General features: G+C 55.6%; 9 protein-coding genes across 9 annotated transcripts; 4 read left to right on the top strand and 5 right to left on the bottom strand.

The window, feature by feature from the left end:
• Positions 1-281: 281 nt before the first annotated feature.
• Positions 282-1540, top strand: W97_00392 (uncharacterized protein; the record flags this gene model as incomplete). The annotated part of the gene is made up of 5 exons (XM_007778307.1): positions 282-425; positions 479-617; positions 671-733; positions 798-932; positions 957-1540. 5 exons carry the CDS (start codon positions 282-284, stop codon positions 1538-1540), a joined length of 1065 nt encoding a protein of 354 aa, XP_007776497.1.
• A 233-nt stretch (positions 1541-1773) lies between these two features.
• W97_00393 (uncharacterized protein) lies at positions 1774-3224 on the bottom strand (the record flags this gene model as incomplete). The annotated part of the gene is made up of 3 exons (XM_007778308.1): positions 1774-1918; positions 2070-2628; positions 2852-3224. 3 exons carry the CDS (start codon positions 3222-3224, stop codon positions 1774-1776), a joined length of 1077 nt encoding a protein of 358 aa, XP_007776498.1.
• An 863-nt stretch (positions 3225-4087) lies between these two features.
• Positions 4088-6038, top strand: W97_00394 (FAD monooxygenase; the record flags this gene model as incomplete). Its single annotated transcript, XM_007778309.1, has 2 exons — positions 4088-4720; positions 4773-6038. The coding sequence occupies 2 exons, from the start codon at positions 4088-4090 to the stop codon at positions 6036-6038; spliced, it is 1899 nt and encodes a 632-aa protein (XP_007776499.1).
• Positions 6039-8376: 2338 nt separating this feature from the next.
• Positions 8377-9136, bottom strand: W97_00395 (uncharacterized protein; the record flags this gene model as incomplete). Its single annotated transcript, XM_007778310.1, has 2 exons — positions 8377-8578; positions 8697-9136. The coding sequence occupies 2 exons, from the start codon at positions 9134-9136 to the stop codon at positions 8377-8379; spliced, it is 642 nt and encodes a 213-aa protein (XP_007776500.1).
• Positions 9137-9306: 170 nt separating this feature from the next.
• On the top strand, positions 9307-10783 carry W97_00396 (uncharacterized protein; the record flags this gene model as incomplete). Its single annotated transcript, XM_007778311.1, has 2 exons — positions 9307-9421; positions 9477-10783. The coding sequence occupies 2 exons, from the start codon at positions 9307-9309 to the stop codon at positions 10781-10783; spliced, it is 1422 nt and encodes a 473-aa protein (XP_007776501.1).
• A 636-nt stretch (positions 10784-11419) lies between these two features.
• On the top strand, positions 11420-12845 carry W97_00397 (uncharacterized protein; the record flags this gene model as incomplete). Its single annotated transcript, XM_007778312.1, has 2 exons — positions 11420-11550; positions 12029-12845. 2 exons carry the CDS (start codon positions 11420-11422, stop codon positions 12843-12845), a joined length of 948 nt encoding a protein of 315 aa, XP_007776502.1.
• Positions 12846-13066: 221 nt separating this feature from the next.
• W97_00398 (uncharacterized protein) lies at positions 13067-14434 on the bottom strand (the record flags this gene model as incomplete). Its single annotated transcript, XM_007778313.1, has 2 exons — positions 13067-13871; positions 13926-14434. 2 exons carry the CDS (start codon positions 14432-14434, stop codon positions 13067-13069), a joined length of 1314 nt encoding a protein of 437 aa, XP_007776503.1.
• Positions 14435-15190: 756 nt separating this feature from the next.
• On the bottom strand, positions 15191-16756 carry W97_00399 (uncharacterized protein; the record flags this gene model as incomplete). Its single annotated transcript, XM_007778314.1, has 3 exons — positions 15191-15297; positions 15377-16555; positions 16615-16756. 3 exons carry the CDS (start codon positions 16754-16756, stop codon positions 15191-15193), a joined length of 1428 nt encoding a protein of 475 aa, XP_007776504.1.
• Positions 16757-18092: 1336 nt separating this feature from the next.
• Positions 18093-19129, bottom strand: W97_00400 (uncharacterized protein; the record flags this gene model as incomplete). Its single annotated transcript, XM_007778315.1, has 2 exons — positions 18093-18649; positions 18703-19129. 2 exons carry the CDS (start codon positions 19127-19129, stop codon positions 18093-18095), a joined length of 984 nt encoding a protein of 327 aa, XP_007776505.1.
• Between the last annotated feature and the right edge of the window lie 1281 nt (positions 19130-20410).

A 20410-nucleotide genomic window follows, 5' to 3' on the forward strand; every position in this document is an offset into this window, starting at 1 on the left:
ATACGTTAATGACAGCATCGGTATTAGGGAAACTCATTCCAAGCCGAATCTCCAATATCCATACCTGCTAACCCATCCGGGGAATTGGGGTTGGTTTCACTGCTCTGGAGATGCGCCCATGGCCGTTTAAATTAACCGCGGCCACACCGGATCATAAAATTCCGTGCACTGGTGTGGCCGCGGTTAATTCAACCCGACGTCGGACCTTGTGGCGCCTTGATCGCACCCCGGCTCAGCCCTACGAAACATCGCATCTCAACCACCATCACTATCACAACATTATGTTCACTTTCTCCAAAGATGAGCAGGCAAGCTCGAAATGCTATGTCGCATACAGTACCAGCTCTACACCGAAGAACGACCAATTGCCAGCTGCGAAGAAGAGGCCGTTTACAACTATTGCCTCGCATCCGTTTTCTCACACAGTACGCAGTATGACGCACTCGTATCGGTCTTGCAGCTAATTGGGCGCGTATAGGTTGAACTGATACTACCTGAGGAGCTATACGAGAGTACCCGGCATGTGCTCGACGGATGTATGCTCCGTTATTCCCGTGTGATTATGTCTCTGAGTGAGATTATCACGGGTGACTTCTTCAATCACTACATCAAAACAGGTCAACATCACCGTTGTAGTTCTTACGTCAAGGAGATCCTCACAATACTATAGGAAACATTTTGATGCTGTCCGAAGGAAGACCAACAGTTGACAATATCTTTTCCCTGCGAGATGGTGTGTCCCTTTTCTTTATGTTCGCGCATCGCCATTAAACTATTTCCTGACTGTTTCATTGCAGGTGTTCTTAGGCTAGAGCTTGATAAGCCAACATACGAGCGTTGCGGCCTGGCTGGCAAACCTATTCCGGACGGCGGCAGAAAGCACACGAAATCGCGCTATGGCGGGTTCACCTTTCACCCATCATCTCTCGGACGTTCGTCTCTAACGCGATAAACAGTTGTTGAGCTCAACCTTCGTCTCCCATCCATGCTGCACGGCAAGAAGGGGTTCGAGCGTATCGTCTGGGCTTTCAAGAATGTTCTCACCCAATCAGTGACCTGGCTTTTCTACGACTTGCAGGACAGAAATGCCGTGGGAGGACCCATCTCCAAGCATCACCCGATTCCTAAAACCGTCACACCAACCATCACACGCATGCCCAAGGTGCTTGTGCCCTCGTTCAAATCTGTGCATGACCTTCTTTCGCCGCAGAACGCCACGGATCTACTGGAGTGGATCGGTCTGCTTTCTTTGCGCTCCGCACGAGTCAATGCCAACGATAACATCGACTCATACTTGAGCCGTTACGAGGTGCCCTCCTTCGCTGCGACTGGGTCCGATGGGCCCCTCGCTTCCAGGAATCTAGTTCGATTACGCTGGCATGGATTCACAGATCCTGGATTTATGAGGGCCATGTGCATTGTTCCAGTGGGAACATCAGAACATCACTGGCTCGCAGTGAATGTATCTTGCTTCGACGGGGCGGCCTATACGGTCTTGCGAGTTGGGAAAGAAGACTGCGTGACCTGGGAGTGCGTTTAGGAGTTTGACCTGTGACTATCTGAGCAGGCGAACCTTAAAAGAGCTATGTCGCGGTGCAGTGCTTATTAAAAGTTTCAGTGGTGCTTAAAGCAATTCTGTAAGTTGGCGATCTGATTGTATTGCCGTTCTGAGTACCTAAGATAAGCTCTTGTCTCTTCGCCTCAACTTCACATGAATACCCTCCTGCATAACAAACCACCAGCGCTTCACTGTCCACTCCTTTTCTGGCTCTGCTAACACCACTCGTAGTGCATGCACAAAGTTGGAATCAACTTGCTCATCTTGATCCAGCTGATATTCCGTCCCAAGCACATCCGTGCACCGCTCCCAAGAGCAAAGAAGAATCGCTTTATGTCGCCGGCGTCTTCCTTTAGCCACCTGTCTGGTCGGAAGGATTCAACGTCCTCGCCAAATACTTCCATATTGCGGTGTGCCACCCACGGGTTCACTCCTACGACTGTACCAGCTGGGATGTGGCGTCCACCTATCTCGCAACCGCCGGCGGGCACCACGCGCGGAAGAGACATACCCACTGCGGGATTCAGGCGGAGTGCTTTGTATATGATAGCCTGCAGATATGGCATATTGTCCGCTTCCTCCAGCTTTCACAGGATCGCCGAGTTTGCCTTGGCGGCGGAGATCATCGATCTCATCCACGAGTCTTCGCTTGTATTGCGGGTTCTTCAGGAGATAGTAGATGATCGCTCTTGTCGAGATAGCAGTCGTGTCCGAACCGGCAAAGTTGTTCGACGTCGCCATTGATACGACCGCGTTGTCATTGAACTCACTAGGCTTCTCTTTCTGCACGACGAAGAGTTTGCTGAGGATGTCTTTCCGGTCCGTTCCACGATCCTTCCAACTCTCAGCTTCGCTCATGGCAAAGCTGCGCAAACTTCCATGTCGAGCAGTAATCCCAAGCCAGTTCCCAATGTACGGCATCAGGAAACCATGAGCCCAGTAAAGCCACGGGACTTGGCCGATCCACGCCGCGGACCTGAGCGCGCCCTCAATCTGCTTGAACGAGCCATCGTCCGCACCGACGTCCATGAGCCCGAAGCATCGGGAGAACGTGACTTCGCCAATCACATCTACACCCTCACGTGAGCACCCACTGCTTTCGCCCCATAAGCTACCAAAAAGAAACCACAGGACAGCCTACCAAACGCAAACAACTGCACCCAATTCCCCAAATCCACCACCTCCTTCCTATCCGATCCGCTCCGTCTCCCATCCTCCCCAAAACGCCTTCACACTCTCATCCACATAAGCCTCCAAATCCCTCAAACTCTCCATCGCATACGCCCGGCTCACCAGCCGCAGCTGCGCCCCATGGACCCCCTCGTCTGTCTCCGCAAACAAGTCGAACTCTCGATGCCCCTGCCACACGGAACTTGGTGCCGGGCCCGTAGATTCTCTTGATAGCGGACAGATCGGCGACGTTGAGTTCGGAGGGGCGGTGGCTGCGGTGGAGGGAGAGGATTGTTTGGGGCATGGAGCCGGCCCAGGACTGGTAGGTCAGCCATAGGCGGGTTAGGGAGGCGGGAAGGGGGTCTGGGATGGGGGAGATGGGGGAGAAGAAAAGTTGGTAGAGCATGTAGGTGAAGAGGGGGGCGAGGGGGAGGAGGTAGATGTGGGTTGATAGGAAGGTGGGGAGGGTGGAAAGGGTGAGACTGGGGGAGGACATGGTGGTGCTGGAGCTACACGCACACAAAGGAGCACGGCCAGGGAGTCTGCACGGTGTAGGACATCTTATAAGGAGCTATGGAGATTGCTGTACGGTACATATCTACGGCGATGCTAGAGCTTGCAAGTGAGTTTGACAACAACTCTCCTCCACATCCCGATGCATCGAACTTCAGGTATCCCGTCCAGTCCACGTCGGGCTTGAAGCTGGAGAGCTTGATGTACACGAAGACATCCTAGGGGGCATCCCGAAGCAGTTGATTGTTGACGGAATCATGGCTATCCTGCGAGCTGAGAACATCGTGCTCGGAGATATCTCGCCTTCCTCCATCAGCAAGGTTTCTCACGCAGTTCTTTGCATGAGGCGGGGTGCCAATTGCCGCGGAAGGCATGTCGGCAGACAGGGGCCAGAAAGCTTGGTACGCTTTACCCCAGATTCGCCCACGCCAACCAACCGCACCACTCCCGAAAACATGACCCGACGTCAGCGTCAACCGTCAGCCCCTCCGCAACCCACTAGTTTACACATTGGCGTCGGACGCTATTCGCTACCAGTCGTAGATCGCAAGCTCGAGTCCACTGCCGTAAGTGTGCGCCGCGATGATGGATCTTCGGGTCGGGCGCTGTGAGCTTTCCTACTTTACCTGCCTCCTGTCTCTGCTGTTTCTTGTTCTGCCTTTATCTCTCTCAGTCTTCTTCGCATTACCCTCTACCCACTCAATACTGTGAAACACCTCAGCTTGTGTTCAACTACCTGTTTCCATAGCCTATACCTCAACCTTTACTTGTTGTCTTTAGCATTGAGCCCGCTCTACCACCCCGCATTACGAGCTCCCCTTTCCTTCCCTCTGTCAGCTTCAAACAATGGAAAACTACGACATAGTAATCGTCGGCGCCGGGCCCGTCGGCCTGGTGCTCTCGACCTGCCTTGGAAGATGGGGCTACAAGATCAAGCATGTCGACAATCGGCCAGGGCCCACACCAACCGGTCGCGCCGACGGCATTCAACCGCGCTCGCTCGACTTCCTGCGAAACATGGGCCTCAAGCGTGCAATTATGGCGCATGAGCCTGCGAAAGTCTACGAAGTTGCCTTCTGGGATCCCTCGAAGAACGGCATCCACAGGACTGGCACCTGGGCGAGCTGTCCGAAGTTCATCGATGCGAGATACCCCTTCACAACGCTGCTGCACCAAGGCCTGATCGAAAGGGTGTTCCTAGAGGATATGGAGAAGAACGGCGTGAAGGTGCAGAGGCCCTGGAGTATCACTGGGTTCAAGAATGATGGGAAGGATTCGACATATCCTATCGAAGTCAGCATAAAGCACGTGAACGGTGAGGAGACGGAGACGATGCGCACCAAGTACCTTTTCAGCGGAGAAGGTGCGAGGAGCTTCATCCGTGAGCAGCTGGGTGTCAAGATACACCACAAGGACCCGATCGCGCATGTTTGGGGTGTTATGGACGGTGTAGTGCGAACAGACTTTCCGGATATCAAGGTAAGAGTCTGCCTTCAGATCTATCTACAGCAAGCGCTAAACTTCGGCATAGATGAAATGCACTATCCACTCGGACGCCGGCTCCATCATGGTCATCCCACGAGAAGCAAACATGGTGCGCCTATACATCCAAATCGCATCCTCAACAGACAAAGACTGGAATCCGCGGAAAACAGCAACCGAGGCAGAGGTGCAGGCGACCGCTAAGAAGATTCTGAAACCCTACTACATCGAATGGGACCGAGTAGAGTGGTTCTCTGTGTACCCGATCGGCCAAGGCATCGCCGAACGCTACACCCTTGATGAGCGCGTCTTCATGGGCGGCGACTGCTGCCACACGCACTCGCCTAAGGCTGGCCAAGGCATGAACACCGCGTTCCTCGATGCGCAGAACCTCGCCTGGAAGATCCACCACGTCGAAGCCGGCTTCGCAGATCGCAGCATCCTCAAGACCTACGAGTCCGAGCGCAAGCTGATCGCTGAGAACCTACTGAACTTCGATGCCAAATACGCCAAGCTCTTCTCGCAGCGCCTGCCCTCAGCGGGCGAGGTCGGTAGCGCGAGCAGCACCAACCAGCCGATCGAAGAGAACGAGTTCGTCAAAGTCTTCAAAGAATCCTGCGAGTTCACCTCCGGCTACGGCGTCGCCTACAACGCAAACATCTACAACTGGTCCCCGTCCCACCCGGCCCAACACCCGCTCTTCCTCTCGCATACCAAGTACGAAACCACCCAGCGCCCCGGCCGCATCCTCACCCCAGCGACCGTGACCCGCGTCGTCGACGCGAACATTGTGCACCTTGAGCAAGAGATCCCGGTAAACGGTTCCTTCCGGCTCTACGTCTTCTGCGGCGACTTCCGCGTCACGAAGAAGGCGCTCGAGGATTTCTCTTCCCACCTCACCGCCCCGCGCTCCTTCTACTCCGCCTTCGCCCGCGCAGACAAGGACAGCGTGTCCTTCCACGAGCGCCACAACCCGCATACCCACTTCTTCACCCTCGCTCTTACCTTTGCGAGCGCCCGCCGCGCCGACGTCGCGGATGTTACGGAGCAGCTCCCGGAGACGCTCAAGAGGTATAGAGACCATGTCTACTCTGATGATGTCTGGGATCCGCGGCTGCCGTCGGATACTAAGGCCGCGGCGCATAGGAAGATGGGGTTGAGCGAGGACAGGGGCGGTGTGGTGGTTGTGAGGCCGGATGGGTATGTTGGGTGTGTGGTCAAGCTTGTGGAAGGTGCAGGCACGGTCGAAGCGCTGAACCAGTACTTTGGGACTTTTGTGTCGAAGGGGTTGGGCGGGGAGGAGGCCAGGTTGTGAGATGTTTTGCACTTCTTTTGGCAAATTTCTGGGTCGGGCGCAATGTTACGCGCAATCGTTAGTACCTTACTGAGCGTTGGCGACTATGTATACATGTTTTGTATTTACTGCCCGTTTTGAAGAGGTGTCCCTGCAAGTACTTCCATGTCGCGTGTGTGGAGACCGGAGGCACAAGCCCTCTCGGCAATTGCCGACGCTACTTAGCGGCTCTTCGTTAATTTTCTTCAACCTCAGAGCTCCAAGCTTCCAAACTGCCCAGGTGTCCACCTCTTCTTCAGCACACACTGGCTTCTTGATCGTGGCAGGACCACACACGCCGCGCTTCATGGACTTTCGATAGCGATCAGCTGCGGTTCGCGCAGCCAAATTGAGTAAGTCCTTTGGCAGTGTCTCTTTACAGGCCGCACAGAAGGATGATTACTTTACACGAACAATCCAAATCCTATAGCGTCGTGAAGGACCATCAAACTCTAGAATTAATCTGACTCTTGCGGTTCAACTGAACATCTTCCATGCTGTTCTTGTTGCACAAGCTAACCACTTGTTCAGGGCCCGGTTCTGAATTACCGTCCGACGCCTCAAGACGCGCTGCAACGCACCACACGGCCCGCTCTAGCTTGTACGCAATGCTTCGTCCTTCAGCGGGCCGTGCCACACAATAAAGGTACGCTTATTCTCTGGTTCTTATCCTCTCGTTTAGCGTGATGATCAAGTGACACGGAAAGGCATTCCTCAATCTGAACATATACTGTCGAACCCGTCAAATTAGTTTCAGCCTTGTCTGACATTGCTTCCTCAATTTTGCCTCTGTATCTCAACACTGTTTAGTATCACTAAGCTGACGAAGTTGTCGAACCAGGTACTTACCCTCCTCGACTCCAGCCCCAGCCCATGCTACCCGGCATACCACATGAGGAATGTTTTCGACAGGCGGACAGACTGTGTACTCCTCGTCTGGCGTCCGCAAACAGCGGGGCGTACAAACCTCGTGGGCGTCAGGTGGAGGAAGTACTTGTTGAGATTGTCAATGGCTGATACTGCCATATCTTCATGCGGCACACGGCATCGTTCCCACACCACCTTGCTAATTCGTTGCCGGAGTAGGTAAATACCACATGAGCGCTTTCCTTTACACCAGCAGGCCATCCTTTACATGATGATCACTATTCACACTGTTTGAGCGGGCTGCCTTGTAACGAGGGCAGTCCGGCATGAACGCACAACACTGAAAATTCTGATTTAATGAGGTATACTCCGCTCCGACCGAACTTTGTCCGCGCATTTGCTGACTGAAGGCTTAAGCCTGATTGCAGATGGTTATTCGCTTTGCTTTCACACACATCAAAAAGCGTTATTCACCTCGGTTACGAATCCACGCTAACCGGGCCTGGGTTTGAAGTAGGTAAAGGCAGTGTGCGTCTGGCTTGGGTATGCGTCTCACAACGGTATGTGCTGTCCCTATTGTCCCTTTTTCTTCCATCTGATGAACCCAATGATTCGCTGTGTTCTTCCTGAGATTTCTTTGAAGAAACAAACATCACCTTGGAGAACTGATATTTCGAACTCAACTCGTGCTCGTTCTCGGCAATTCCTGTTTTCGGGTCGCTGACGATTGGTAGCAGCACATGTGTATCGTAGTAGATAGCCGGAACACAACACTGGCGAGCATTAAACAATATTATCTCCTGAGACTCACCGCCTGACTATGCTGTGATGTGAACCCTTGTCCATTATGTGATGCGCGAAATTTCCTCATGACTGCAATGTTTCAATAGACGATATCCGATCAAGGACGATGAATCTCGCCGTTCTTGACCGGATCGGGAGCGGAGGCGTGATGCTTGGGCCGCAGCGTGCTGTCGAATGGTTGAATGTCAAGCAGGGCCACCCAACAACAAAGCAATTATGAACGACTTCCCAGGGGAGCACAGTCGACAACTTTACTAGGCGAGCTCCAATCCCTAGGTATACGGATTCCATCCAGCTAAGGGCTTCTATCTAGCAACTACGGATACAGACTTTACAAAGCCGCAGACCTTCGCCAACAAACTGCACCCCACGCTTGTCGGGATTCCCTTTCCCCTGCAATCGGGGATGTGACATGATTTACAACTTCCCAAATACCTAAGCGATTGGGAACGCTCGACGATAGGAATGGGCCGACCTTTACAACCCTCATCTGCTCCCATAATGTTACACAACCCCAACCCCACGCTGCCTAGTATATCCACGACTCAAACCGGAAGAGGGACTATGATGCCACCATCACCAACCCCCATCCTTAGGAAGCGCCTCTGTGATCGGCACCGCCCGTGGCGTGCCCGGAGGCAACAGCGGATCATGCTCGGGGCTCGGCGTTCTTCTTGCCTTCCAGCGCCTGCCACGTCGGCTGCCACCGCTCCTTGCCCTCGAGCAATCGTCGTGCTTGCTCTGCCAACGTATCCCGCCCGCCGGGGGCCCGGGTCGAGGCGTCGGGCATCATGGTCTCTCGGAAAGCTTCCTGTTCTTTTTCGGCGGCGTCGTGAGTTTCCTTGTCCCATCTGTAGGGTATCTCCTGTCAGCATATTCCGCAATTGATACTTCCGAGCCGCGTATCCGCCACCCAGCGCCTGTGAAGCGACTAATCAAACGAGAGAGATAGACAGGAGAACCACGCACGGCGAAAAGTCCTCCGGCACATCCGGCCACACAAACGGCCTCTCGAGCTCCGCAACCATGTACTTCTTCGCGCGCTCTCGGTACCATTTCCGCGGCTTCGGCCGCTCTGCGTCCGGCTTGTCCTGCCGCACGGGCGACTGGGCCACGAAACTCCGCACGCTGAGCACCTTGACGCCGTACGCGTTGTAGAGGTAGTCCCGGAGGTCGAGCTTGTTGAGGTTCAGGGGGACCATGAATTTCGCGAAGGTCGGGGGGAGGTAGGAGCTGCGGAGGAGGGTTATCGTGAAGGTTGGTCTGGGAGGGTTAGTATGGAGGATTGGAGGGCGGATAGGTGGGAGGATGGGGAGTGGGAGGGGGATGGGGACGGACAGGTAGATCTCTTTGGTGCCGAGGGCGAATTGCCCGCGGACGGTGTCCACTATTCGGAAGGCGGGTCGCATTGTGTTGCTTGAGTGTGTAGGCTTGCGGAGGGCGATCGGAGGTGAGCTTCGAGATGTCGAGAAATTCTGCCGGGGTTTGGCCGGCCGGATATCTCGATGGCTTGACAAAAGTTTCGAATCACTTTCGTTCCAACGGATAGCTGTTCCGGGTTGAGGATCCAGCGGCCATCATGGCAGACACCAGTAAACATGCGGGCGTTCCGCAAGCTGGGGTTGCTGGTTCAGCGGCAGAAGCTGCAGCAAAAGCCCCCAAACCCCAAGGCAATCCTGTCTTCCGGATGATGGGTAGGTTCATGCTACGGTTTGCTACATAATGTCATAAGCTCATGCAGCTCTACAGGCCTCCCAAACTTCCGCTTCAAGCTCCCCTCCCGCAACTGGATGATCTTCCTCACCATCACCGGCTCCTGGACCGCGGCGCTCGTCTACGACCGGCGGGAGAAAAAGCGCGTGCAGAAGAAGTGGTGCGATCTGGTGTCGCATCTGTCCCAGGAACCCTTACCGACCAGCGCGCTGAGGCGGAAGGTCGTGATCTACCTCTCTGCGCCTCCGACTGACGGGCTCCTGGTTGCCCGTGAGCACTTCCACGAGTACATCAAGCCGATCCTCGTCGCGGCGGCGCTGGACTGGGACGTTGTGGAGGGCAGGAGAGAGGGAGACGTAAGAGCTGGGCTGGCGGAGAGGATACGGAAGCTCCGGAAGATGAAGGGGGAGCCTAGTCAGGAGCCCCTGGAAGAAGATGAGGAGCTTGTTGTGCGGCAGACGAGGGAGAGGGCAGGGTTCACGGATGAGGAGGGCGTTCAGGGGGATATAGTGGTGGGGAGACACACATGGAAGGAATACGTTAGGGGCCTACACGAGGGGTGGTTAGGTCCGCTTGACGCGCCTCCACCGCCGGTAGAAGAGCAGCCTTCACTAGAAGCCACACTGGACCCAGCACCCACCGACAGCCAATCTCCAGCACCCACCGATATCCTTTCCTCCACTCCCTCCCAACCAACCGACGACGCCTCTCCCACCGCTCCCTCGCCACCTACAGACTCCACAACCACACCACCAGCACAAGAGCCCCCCAAAGAAGAAGCGAAACCCGCAAAGCGAAAACAACCACCCCCCTTCATCTACCCCTCCGACTACTCCGCCGCAACGCCCTCTCCAAACCTCCCCTCCGAGTTCCCTCCCTCCAACACGATCCCCCTCCCACACATCCTCGGTTTCCGGAACACCCCGCTCCGCATATACCGCTTCCTGCACCGGCGCGTCCTCGCCGACGACATCGGACGGGATGTCGCCGCCGCCGTGCTCGCGTATAACAGGCCGTACTACCAGGTTCATGAGAATGCGGCTGTGGGCGCTGGTGAGGGTGAGACGGTCGGCGTCAGCGACGCGGCTTCTGGGCAGGGCGAGAGCTGGGAGCAGCAGGGGTTGCTGAGGCAAGAGGAGGAGGAATGGCATAAGAGTGTTAGGAAGAGGGAGGCGGGGGAGAGGGAGAGCGTGTGGCTTGATCCGGTAACCCTGGATCCGAGGATTGCGGAAAGGATGAGGCGGTTTGTGCTGTATTATCCGGAGGAGCAGAGGGCGATGAGGATTGCGAAGGGAGAAGAAGGGCCGATTAGGAGCGAGACGGCTGCAGAAAGGGAGGTTTAGATAGGTGTTGAGGAGGCTTGTTTTGTATGAGAAGGTTTCTGTGAGAGGGGCTTTGAGTGTAGCATCTCCGCTTAGTGCGTGGGCTTTGTAGCATATGGAATGATACCACTGTATAGTTAGATGATACGGAGACAGTACCGCCTAGCCTATCTGGTGCAGATGCTGTGTTTCTACTCTGAATCCTGGTGGGCTTGGAAGGACTCGCACCTCCGCTACAAGGTTGCAACGTCTCTTGGACGCTTCTTAGATGCCTCTCTTCCCGAAAAGCTTTCACCTCGATCGATGTCCCGCTTAACTGACGCTCTTCCGGATCGTCTCGCTCTGCAGCGCCTTGCTAATCGAATTCCTTTTCGATCGACGCGCTCGAATCGCGTTGTTCTCTGGAAAAGCCGACGGATACTACGTTTTTAGGAGGTGTGCCCCGGCTGGTGCGTAGCAGCTGGTTAGAGGACGCTAAAATAGACATCTTCACTCGCTATATTTCTCGACTTCAAGCGACTTACCCTAAAAACTGGCCATACTGGATCTCGCTGCTCCTAACAGTACCTTGCGTAGTCGATTCCATTCGTTTTCCCAGACTATTCTGCATTCTCGGTACTGGAAAACCTACAACCTCTTCCGCCAGCATTTCTAGGAATGTCTTTCCCTCAGTTTCGTAACGATGTACCGGTCGGTTACTCCGTCAGGCCAACTCGCCTCCAGACGGCAGATATCTGTCTCCCGCGGCCGTTGACTGAGTCGTCGCCCGACCGGACATTCTGGGTCATGTAGGTGCACAGTTTCTTGTCAAGTAAGCAAGTGAAGCTATATTCGTTTCCAGCTTTGTTCTGTCTCTAAAGTATGGGGTTGAAGTTTGTTACCGGTGGCACAGGATTTCAAGCGGATTTCGATGCAATTGCATGATTTCCCCCCTTTTAGGACATGTGTGCGAGTTGTTTGTTCTTGGTACCTGAACTGGATTGGGAATTCTTTGCCTGTTACTGCAGACAGAGATCTCTATCAGTCACCTTCAAGTCTTCATCCCTACTTCAACACTCATCAGCCTTCTCTACCAGACCATCCCTCAGGCCGCGTGGATTTTCAATCAGTCTGTCCAAAGCACTCGAAGAAACCCAAGTCTGTGTAGTTCTCCACGCTATCACGGTACACAACCGGCACCCCAATCTCCCCTTCCAATCTTGATACCATCTCTCCAATCCGCGCTCCACACACCTTATCCCACATCTCCAACTGACAGCCCCCCAGCTACATCCACGGCGGCGCCTGGCGCGACCCCGCCATAACCTCCACTTCCATCCAGCCAACCCTGACCCGCCTGCTCAACAGTCCCGAAACCCTCTGCCGCATCGCCGGCTTCGCCTCCCTCAACTACCGCCTCTCGCCCTACCCCACGCACGCCACCGACCCTAGCCGGCCCGACGACGCCGCCAGAAACGCCAGACACCCAGACCACCTCGACGACGTGCTCGCGGCGCTGCAGTGGCTGGACCGCGAGTACGACGTCGGCAGCCTTGGCAGGAGGGGGGGACGGGGCCACGAGTATATCCTCGTCGGCCACTCGTGTGGCGCGACCCTCGCGTTCCAGGCGCTGCGGAGGATGGCCGGCCATGGACCAAATCACAGCCCGCGAGGCGGGTGCGGAAGCCAGGCGCTGCCGGCGGCCGTCGTGGGGGTTTGCGGCATCTATGATATCCCGCTGTTGGTCAGCACGCATGAGCATCCGGCGTATCGCGAGTTTGTGGAAGCTGCTTTTGGGGAGGAGGAGCGGGAGTGGGCGGAGGTGAGTCCAGCTGATGGGGTTGGGAGACTGCAGGACGGAGGGGGTGGGGGCGGGATGCGCGTGGTGGTGTTGGGGCAGAGTAGCGAGGATGAGCTTGTGGATGGGGGACAGAGAGATGCGATGGTGGAGACGCTGCGGGAGGAGGGGTTTGAGGAGGGCGGTGCGGATAAGGAACTTGTGGTCCTTGATATGAAGGGGAAGCATGATGAGGTGTGGGAGAACGGGGAGGAGATTGTGAGGGCGATTGAAGTCGCTTTGGATAGATTGAGTAGGCGGATGTAAAGAGAATAAATTTGAGAGCTATGAAGGGATGTTGGTGCTACCTGAACACACTAACATCTGCCCGGGTAATGAGTGGGAATCCTGACTGTACAGTTTTATGCACGCCCTGTAAAACACCAATGCCAATAACAATGCTCACGCTGATGCGAACACAACGCCTAGACCACGCTTTAACTGTACCACTGCGTTTTCAGTACCTGCTCTGCATTCCAGCTCTGCCTCTAGTGCTTCTTAGTCGTCTTATCGAATCCGTCCAACACACTCCTCGCCACCTCATCCGTCTTGGCCCGGAGCTGCTGCGCTTCTTTTTCAAGCTCCTCCATCGAAGCAACAGCCTTACTACCAGTCGGGTTGGTATTGCTGCCCGGTCCCAGCGCCCTCGCCGCCATCGTCTTCGCCTGACCCTCGCTGACCTTGCCGTACACCGCCATCGCGCTAGCAATCATGCCGCCGATGTCCCCGACATTGCCAGGCACGATGATCGAAGTGCCCTCCTTTGCCAGCTTGCCAAAAGCATCGACATACTTCTCCGCCACGCTGAGGCTCACAGCGCCTTGCGCCGACTCCCTGCCCTGTGCGATTGCTCCAGCTACAGCGTCGATGCCCTGGGCCGTCGCCTGCGCCTTCAGCAATATCGCCTGCGCCTCGCCGCTCGCCATGTTGATCTGCTCCGCCTTGAGGGCCTCGGAAGCGAGGATGACGCTCTGCTTCCGTCCCTCGGCGATGTTGATCGCGCTCTGGCGCTGGCCCTCGGACTCAAGAATCTCGGCGCGCTTGCTTCGCTCGGCGGTGACTTGGCGGTGCATGGCCTCGACTACGCCGGCTGGTGCGTGGATGTCTCGGATCTCGTACCGCAGACACGTCACGCCCCAAGCTTGTGCGGCCTCGTTGATGGCGACGGTGATGTTGGAGTTGAGGTTCGCGCGCTCTTTGAGGACGTGGTCGAGGGTTAGCTGGCCAATTTCGGAACGCATGGTTGTTTGGGCGAGCTGGGAGATGGCGTATTCGGCGTCTTCGACTCCGTAGCTGCGTTCTTGTCAGCTTACATGCCCCTACTTGGTGTTGAGAGCTCGGCCGTACCTCGCCTTGTAAGCGTCAAACACCCGGGTATATAGCACGCCGTCAAGCTCCAGGGTGACATTATCAGCGGTGATGGCGCTCTGGCTGGGTATCTCGATCGCGGCTTCCTTCAGGCTCTTGACGTAGGCTATCCGGTCGATGAAGGGAACCAAGATGGCCAAGCCCGGTTCCAGTATCCGGTTGAACTTTCCCATGCGCTCGACTATCCATGCTGTCCGCTGTGGCACGAACTTGATGATCGTGTTGGCCGGTAGCGAAGGGCGTGTGAAGTACGAAGGCGGTGCTCCTCCGGCAGAGAGGCTGGAGAGGCCGAAGGGTGAGTTGGCAGGGGTCGCGGCGGAGAAGGGCGGTCCTATGGAGAAGTTGCGGGCGTGGGGCGAGGATGGATGGCGGGCGGCGGAGCTGGTTAATGCTGCCAGTGTTCTTCGATTGCTTGCTGAGAGCTGGCGCCGCGAGCTGTGTATTACTCTCGCCATGGCTGGCATGAGTAGATCGCTCGCTGGGGCCATGATGAAGGCTGCAGGTGTTGACTTGGGCTAGGTGGAGAGCTTGGTGGAGGTGGAAGGCGAAGTCCATATGGCTTCGCGATGCCGAAGAGACGCCGTGGCAGACCTCATCCTCGTCGAGCAGGAGCAACCTCTCTTCGTCGTGACGTCGAGGGCCCTCACGCTCTTGACGATTGCCACGTTCACCGTGCTTGCACGCTACCGGCCACTGTCATCGTTGCCGCTCCCCAGTAGTATCTGGCCCCTGAGAGGTTCTACGGAAGACCTGATACTGAACTGGCGTGCTGCAACACGTTTTGTTGTTTTATGCTACCCCGCAAGAACGATTGCTTGAGCTGGATTGCATTACACGCGGAGCTGGGAGATTTAGAGTCGGCTTCGGAACCATGATGGTCGTTTCCTGTGATCTTACACCTTGCTTCCGTCACCGAATGCGCTCCCACTGGAACTGTCGAGCTGGAGACGAACACGTAACGAGCTCTCAACATAAACACTTCCAAGTTCAGCGATGCCGCAGCGGCAGACACTATCTATCTGAGATGAAGAACGATGCGGAATAGTCAAAGAGCATCCCTTGGGAATTACATTGCCAATTTGAGGAATCCCACGCGATAAGGCGGCCTTCCTTATCAGACCTCGAGAGGTGCTAAAGACGGATCTGCGAAACTCTACTATACTGATAATGTTGAGAGAGCGACAACGTCTCCATCGCCACGTCCAGCATTCGCTCTCGCCTCGTTGAGTTCCACCAGTCTAACTTCAGAGCGTAACAATCGTGCCGTTATCCGTGCCCGTCGTATCGAACCGAAGATGCAGTCCCGGATACACGATCGGCTGCAGGTGCGAGTACTGCAGGTACCTGTTGGCTGTAGTCACAGTCGCACATCAGCCTCATTACCCATCATTCCTAGCACCACGAGCCCGCCAAGCGAAAAGAAGACCTACCGGTCCGATCCTGCACCCCAACCGTCCCCACAACCCCATCACCGCTCATCTCGTAGTACCTCAAATCAATGATCCCCTGCTCCGCCTCGTAAAACGTGACCGTAAAATGATAATACTCCTCCCAATGCGCCCTCCGTGTGGTATAGAACTCAAACGTCAGATTCCTGCTCCCCATCGGTCCCGTAATCTCGTAGAAGATCCCCTGCGGATATCCCTGCCGGATGTACAAATCCGTCCAGAACGCGAAGACGGTCAAGCTGGGCACGTCGGCGGCGGGTAAGGGCCGGTTGTTGTAGTCGCGCTCCATGGTTACCGTGATCAAGCCGTTTGTCGATAGCCACATGTTGTCGCTGTAGACGCCGTAAGCGCCGATGGCGAAGGGGAGGGCGAGGTCGTAGGACTGGTCGTCGTAGTTGTCGGGGGAGCTGTTGGTGTCGCCTACAAGGGCCGTTGGGGAGGCGAGAACAATGCCGGGGACTGTTTCTGTGGTATAGACGGTCGTTGTGGAGGTGGAGACCGGGCGGTCTGTAGTTGTGATAGGGGCGACGGAAGTGGTTCGATTGACGGTGATGTTGCCGGTTGCGACGGAGGAGCAGGCCTCGGAGATTAGGTAGGGTGGGAAGGAGGCGATGGGGCCTGGTGTTGAGACTTCTCTCTTCTCGACGTTCCTCTTGGCTGGCGACGGCTTGTCCGCGAACTCCGGGGCAGCGGTCTTGACGATGATGCCGTAGTTGTTCCGCTTGTTTGCTACGGGAGTCTGGTGGACGTGTCTCTGGACGTGCCTCTTGGCCGGCGTCGGCTTGTTTTCATACTCCCCTGCCACATCTTCAACAACGATGCCGTAATCGTTGTTCGGAGCTCTCTTCTGCTCTGAGAGGCCACGCTTGACTGGCACTCCTCGCGTACTTGTAATAATGACCACGCTAGACGCGGTGACAACCTCGGTAGTTACAGCGGCAGTTTCTGTGATGGTTGCAGTTCCGGGCTCCGCCGTAACAACTGGCGCCGTGTAGTTGTTGTAAGACGTGCAGAACTCTTGTCCAAACTCCCGGAGATGGGCGATGATGAACGGGTCGATATCCTCAGACCCGGGATATACGGTCTGGGTTACCGTTGCCGCGCATGTCGCCGACGACGGTATGGCGCGTGTCGCAGTGGCGGTGTAGGTGGTGCAGTCCCCTGGAGGAGGTCATCAGCAGCTACGACAGTGACACAACGTTGACTCTGCTCGTTTATACTCTCTGCAATTTCCCGATCCTGTAAACCCAGTTCCAAGCCTGACCGCTCGACGTAAGCACCAACTTGTGCCGCGTATTGTTGTTCTGCGAAGGCGATTGTTGACCACGCGAGAAGCAGTCCGGCGACTGCAGTCGTCTTCATCTCTGCTGAAGTTCAAGGAGTGAATGAGAGTCGGACGAACTTCGACTGATTGGTAACCTAAGGGAAATCTCGAATCGAGATGGGAGGTTCTGGTATACCTCAAGCGTCGCTAGGTCCTGTTTATTGCTAAGAATGTGCGGGGACATGGAGGAATGCATTGTGGACCGGATGTCTCGCCTCAATGGAGCAGAGACTCGACCAAGTAATGAAGAGTAATAGACCAATACAATCTTACCGTGTGCAATTACTTCGCGATCTAGTGAGTAAGGAAGCATGTACTACGCCAATATTGTAACTCACCCATAGCATCCAAGGAGTCTGGTCCCGGCTTTTATGCGTTGAGGGGAATTAAGCTCTAAAACCCGAGCGCCTCCACATGGGCCTACATTATGTCTTCGCCAGGTGCCTGAGCAATTACCGGTTGTAATAAGCTGTACACAGCCGCCCCAACACATAGATCAAGGAAAGCTCGAGTAGCAGCTACAGCGTCGCATTCTCTCTTTTTGTCAAGCTGCATACCGTACTTGCGCCTCGCGACAATCGGAACTTACAGGTGATCTAGAACCAGATATAGCTTATAGGCAGAGCAGAAGCTCATGAAGAAGATTGCTCGATCAGAACAAGGTAGCAGGAAAACGGTCGTGCGGGAATCAAGTCTCTCTCCAGTTCCAACACCAATACAAATATGCCCAGCTCAACAGCGTTCTATTGTCGTGGTCACGTAGAAACGAGGACAGATTGTAGGGTTGGAGCTAATATAAACAGAAGAGGGAGACAGGACAACGCTGAAGGGCGGATGTCACGTGACCCACTCGAGTGGGTCGGAGCACATATTAGATACTGAACATCTCACGGGCACATAAGTCGTAACAGATCTAAGGTAGGGAGGCGTGAATTTGAACAAGGAAAGACACGAAAGCTCCGCTCGTCACATGTGTGGACAACAGCCATCGAAGATATCGTGGATAGGTCTACATTTCGCAACACAGTTGTACAGATGCTGCGAAACAGCTGACGATGTTGCAGCGAAGTAGGAGAGCAAGATACAACATGAAATAGCCATTGTCTTTTATCAATACGTGCAAGGCTACCCAACTGTGCCAAGTCAAAGCAGGTTCACACCAATACATCACGTCACTTTGCAACAGATCATTCAGCTCAGGAAAGATTTCAGACAGGTGAGCATTAATCGTGGTATTTGATTGTTCAGCCCGCAGTGCTATTTCGCTGAAAGGAAGAGCAATTAGTGTACAAGGGGATGCAATGCCTCATAATCCATTCCGAAGACAACCCCAAGTCGTGGTATCTAATAGTCGAAGTGACTGAGAGAAGTAATCTACCGCATGAAGCCCGGCTTGCCGTCACCATCAGCATCCTTGCGAGGATTCAACTTGTCCATCAAGCTGGGCTTGTGGTTGCCGGTGGTGCCGGTGGTGCCAGTGGTGCCAGAGGATCCGGTCAGGCCGGTGCCAGAGGATCCAGTCAGGCCAGTGCCGGTAGAGCCAGTCATTCCCTTGCTGCGGCGACCACCGACACGGGGAAGTCGGGTGCGCCTGCTGCGGCGGCCACCAGCCCCATCAGACTCGCTGCTGCTGGAACTGCTAGAGCTGCCACTGCGGGTACGGCCGAGACCAGCAGCACCGGCACCGACGCCAGCAGCGCCAACACCAGCACCAGTGCCGTGATGATGACCGGTCAAGGCACCGCCGACTGAGCGCGGCTCGCCCTCGAAACCATCATAGCGCTCCTCACGGCCGGTCAAGACACCGCCCTGCTTCTTGAAGTCGGCCATGCTGACGGCTGGGAGAGCTGAGGTGGTGTGGTACTGAGCAGCATTGTGGTGAACCTCGTGGATCGGGATGGTGGTGTGCACAACGGTGGGCTGGATGGTCTCTGCATGCCATGTTAGCGATGGACGTGAGCATGTTAGGTTGATAGATACACACCCTTTTGGACGATGGGCTGGATGGTCTCATGAACATGGTGGTGGATGTGCTCGCCAGCAACGGTAGGAGCGGTAGCACGGGTCTCGCGGGTGGGAGCGATCTCGCGCTTATTGGCAAACTGAGCAGCCTCAGATTCGAGGCGTGCTGCAACATCGCGGTCGTTGCCATGCTCGAAAGTGCGGTGCTGGACAGCGGCGAGGTTGTGCTGGTGAGTCTCCGGGAGGACCTCCTTGTCGAAGACGGGCTGGACGGAGGTGTGGTAGTGGTCCTGGTGGATCTCCTTGTCGATGGCAGTCTGAACCTCCTCGTGGCGGTGAGGGTTGATGGTCTCGTGCACGACGGCGGGAGCGACCTTCTCGTGGACAGTGGTGTCGTGGTGACCGGCCTTGGCCATGAAGTCACTGACGGCTGCCCTGGCTTTATCCATTGCGATCGACTTGGTTTGAGCCTGTGATAGAAAAGTGGATTGGATGTGGGATTGAGTGTGATGGATTGTTGCGAACGAGGATGAGGAGATTTTGAGTTGTGGAAGGTTGGAGGGGAGCAGAGAAAGGAAGATCTAAATAGGTGAGGGGCAGACTACGTCACGCCTCGAACGTTGGCAACCGCGCGGGCCAAAACCTGGCTCATCAGCCACAAACACAGAGCAGAGGCAGTAGCCACACGCTATGGGGGTCACGCCTGCTACGGGGTCCGTTCTTCCAGCATTTTCGAGCGGAACGGCCTACGTCAAGCGGCGTCTCAGCGCGCTGTCTTCACCCAAAGCGACCGGTGCTCCCCCCACACGATCCAATGAGACTGGCGTGTTCAGAGACCGGAGGGACCCACTGGGCACTGAGTGAAGGTGCCTGCTGCCAGATTTTCAGGATTCCAAGATTCACGAGGCACCTGGACAGCGGCTCTTGGTCTCGAAACAGAGGCAACGGACGATCGCCGTCCTCCATCGGGCAGTCCGTGATAGACACAGAATCCTTGGGCCACCGCTCCCCAGGACAGATTAGCTGCCAGGCTTTGTGTTGAGCGTGCACAGGGTTTACCGTTTGCTTTCACCAGGCAGCCGGGCCTCGATCTACGTCAGGCTTTGGCGGCATCAACAAGCTGCCGTGGTGTTCAAGCATCCGCGTCGAACCGCACTCGAACTCACCGCTTCCGGCCCGAGAGCTTTCCCCTCAGTCTGGTCCTTCTCAGTTAATGTCTGGACTCTTCCGTATCCATACGACACGGATGTGATCTGAGTCAGGCATCAGAGCATGAACTGCAGGCCCACGGACAACAACATAAAGAACTGGCCGTGAAGTGAACGTGGTGGACGTGGTGGCGTTCGTTCGCCATGGCCCGCTTGGCATGACATCATCATCTGCAATCCAGCCACTCAAGACAGTCGCTGTGACGGGGGTTTGGAGGCAGGGGAGTCAAGGGGCCGTGGTGGGTATTCAAGGTGGTTGTTTATGGAATCTAGCCGCGTCCTGCTCGATACGCATGACATGCTTCGGTTGAGGCAGATGGCAGGCTTTGATTGGTTGACGCGTCAGATTGACGTGGTGGAACGCGGCCGCTAGACCCCCTTCGTCCCAATCCCGTTAAAAACACTCCCCTTGACAGCCTTAGTAAGCGCGTTGCCCTATCCACATCCGACGCCTCTCAACGCCATACTCCGTACTCCCTCCTACCTCCAAACTTTGCACGACATCACCACTCGCAGCACATT

This window comes from Coniosporium apollinis (assembly GCF_000281105.1).
Source record: "Coniosporium apollinis CBS 100218 chromosome Unknown supercont1.2, whole genome shotgun sequence".
Taxonomy (NCBI): Eukaryota; Fungi; Ascomycota; class Dothideomycetes; genus Coniosporium; species Coniosporium apollinis.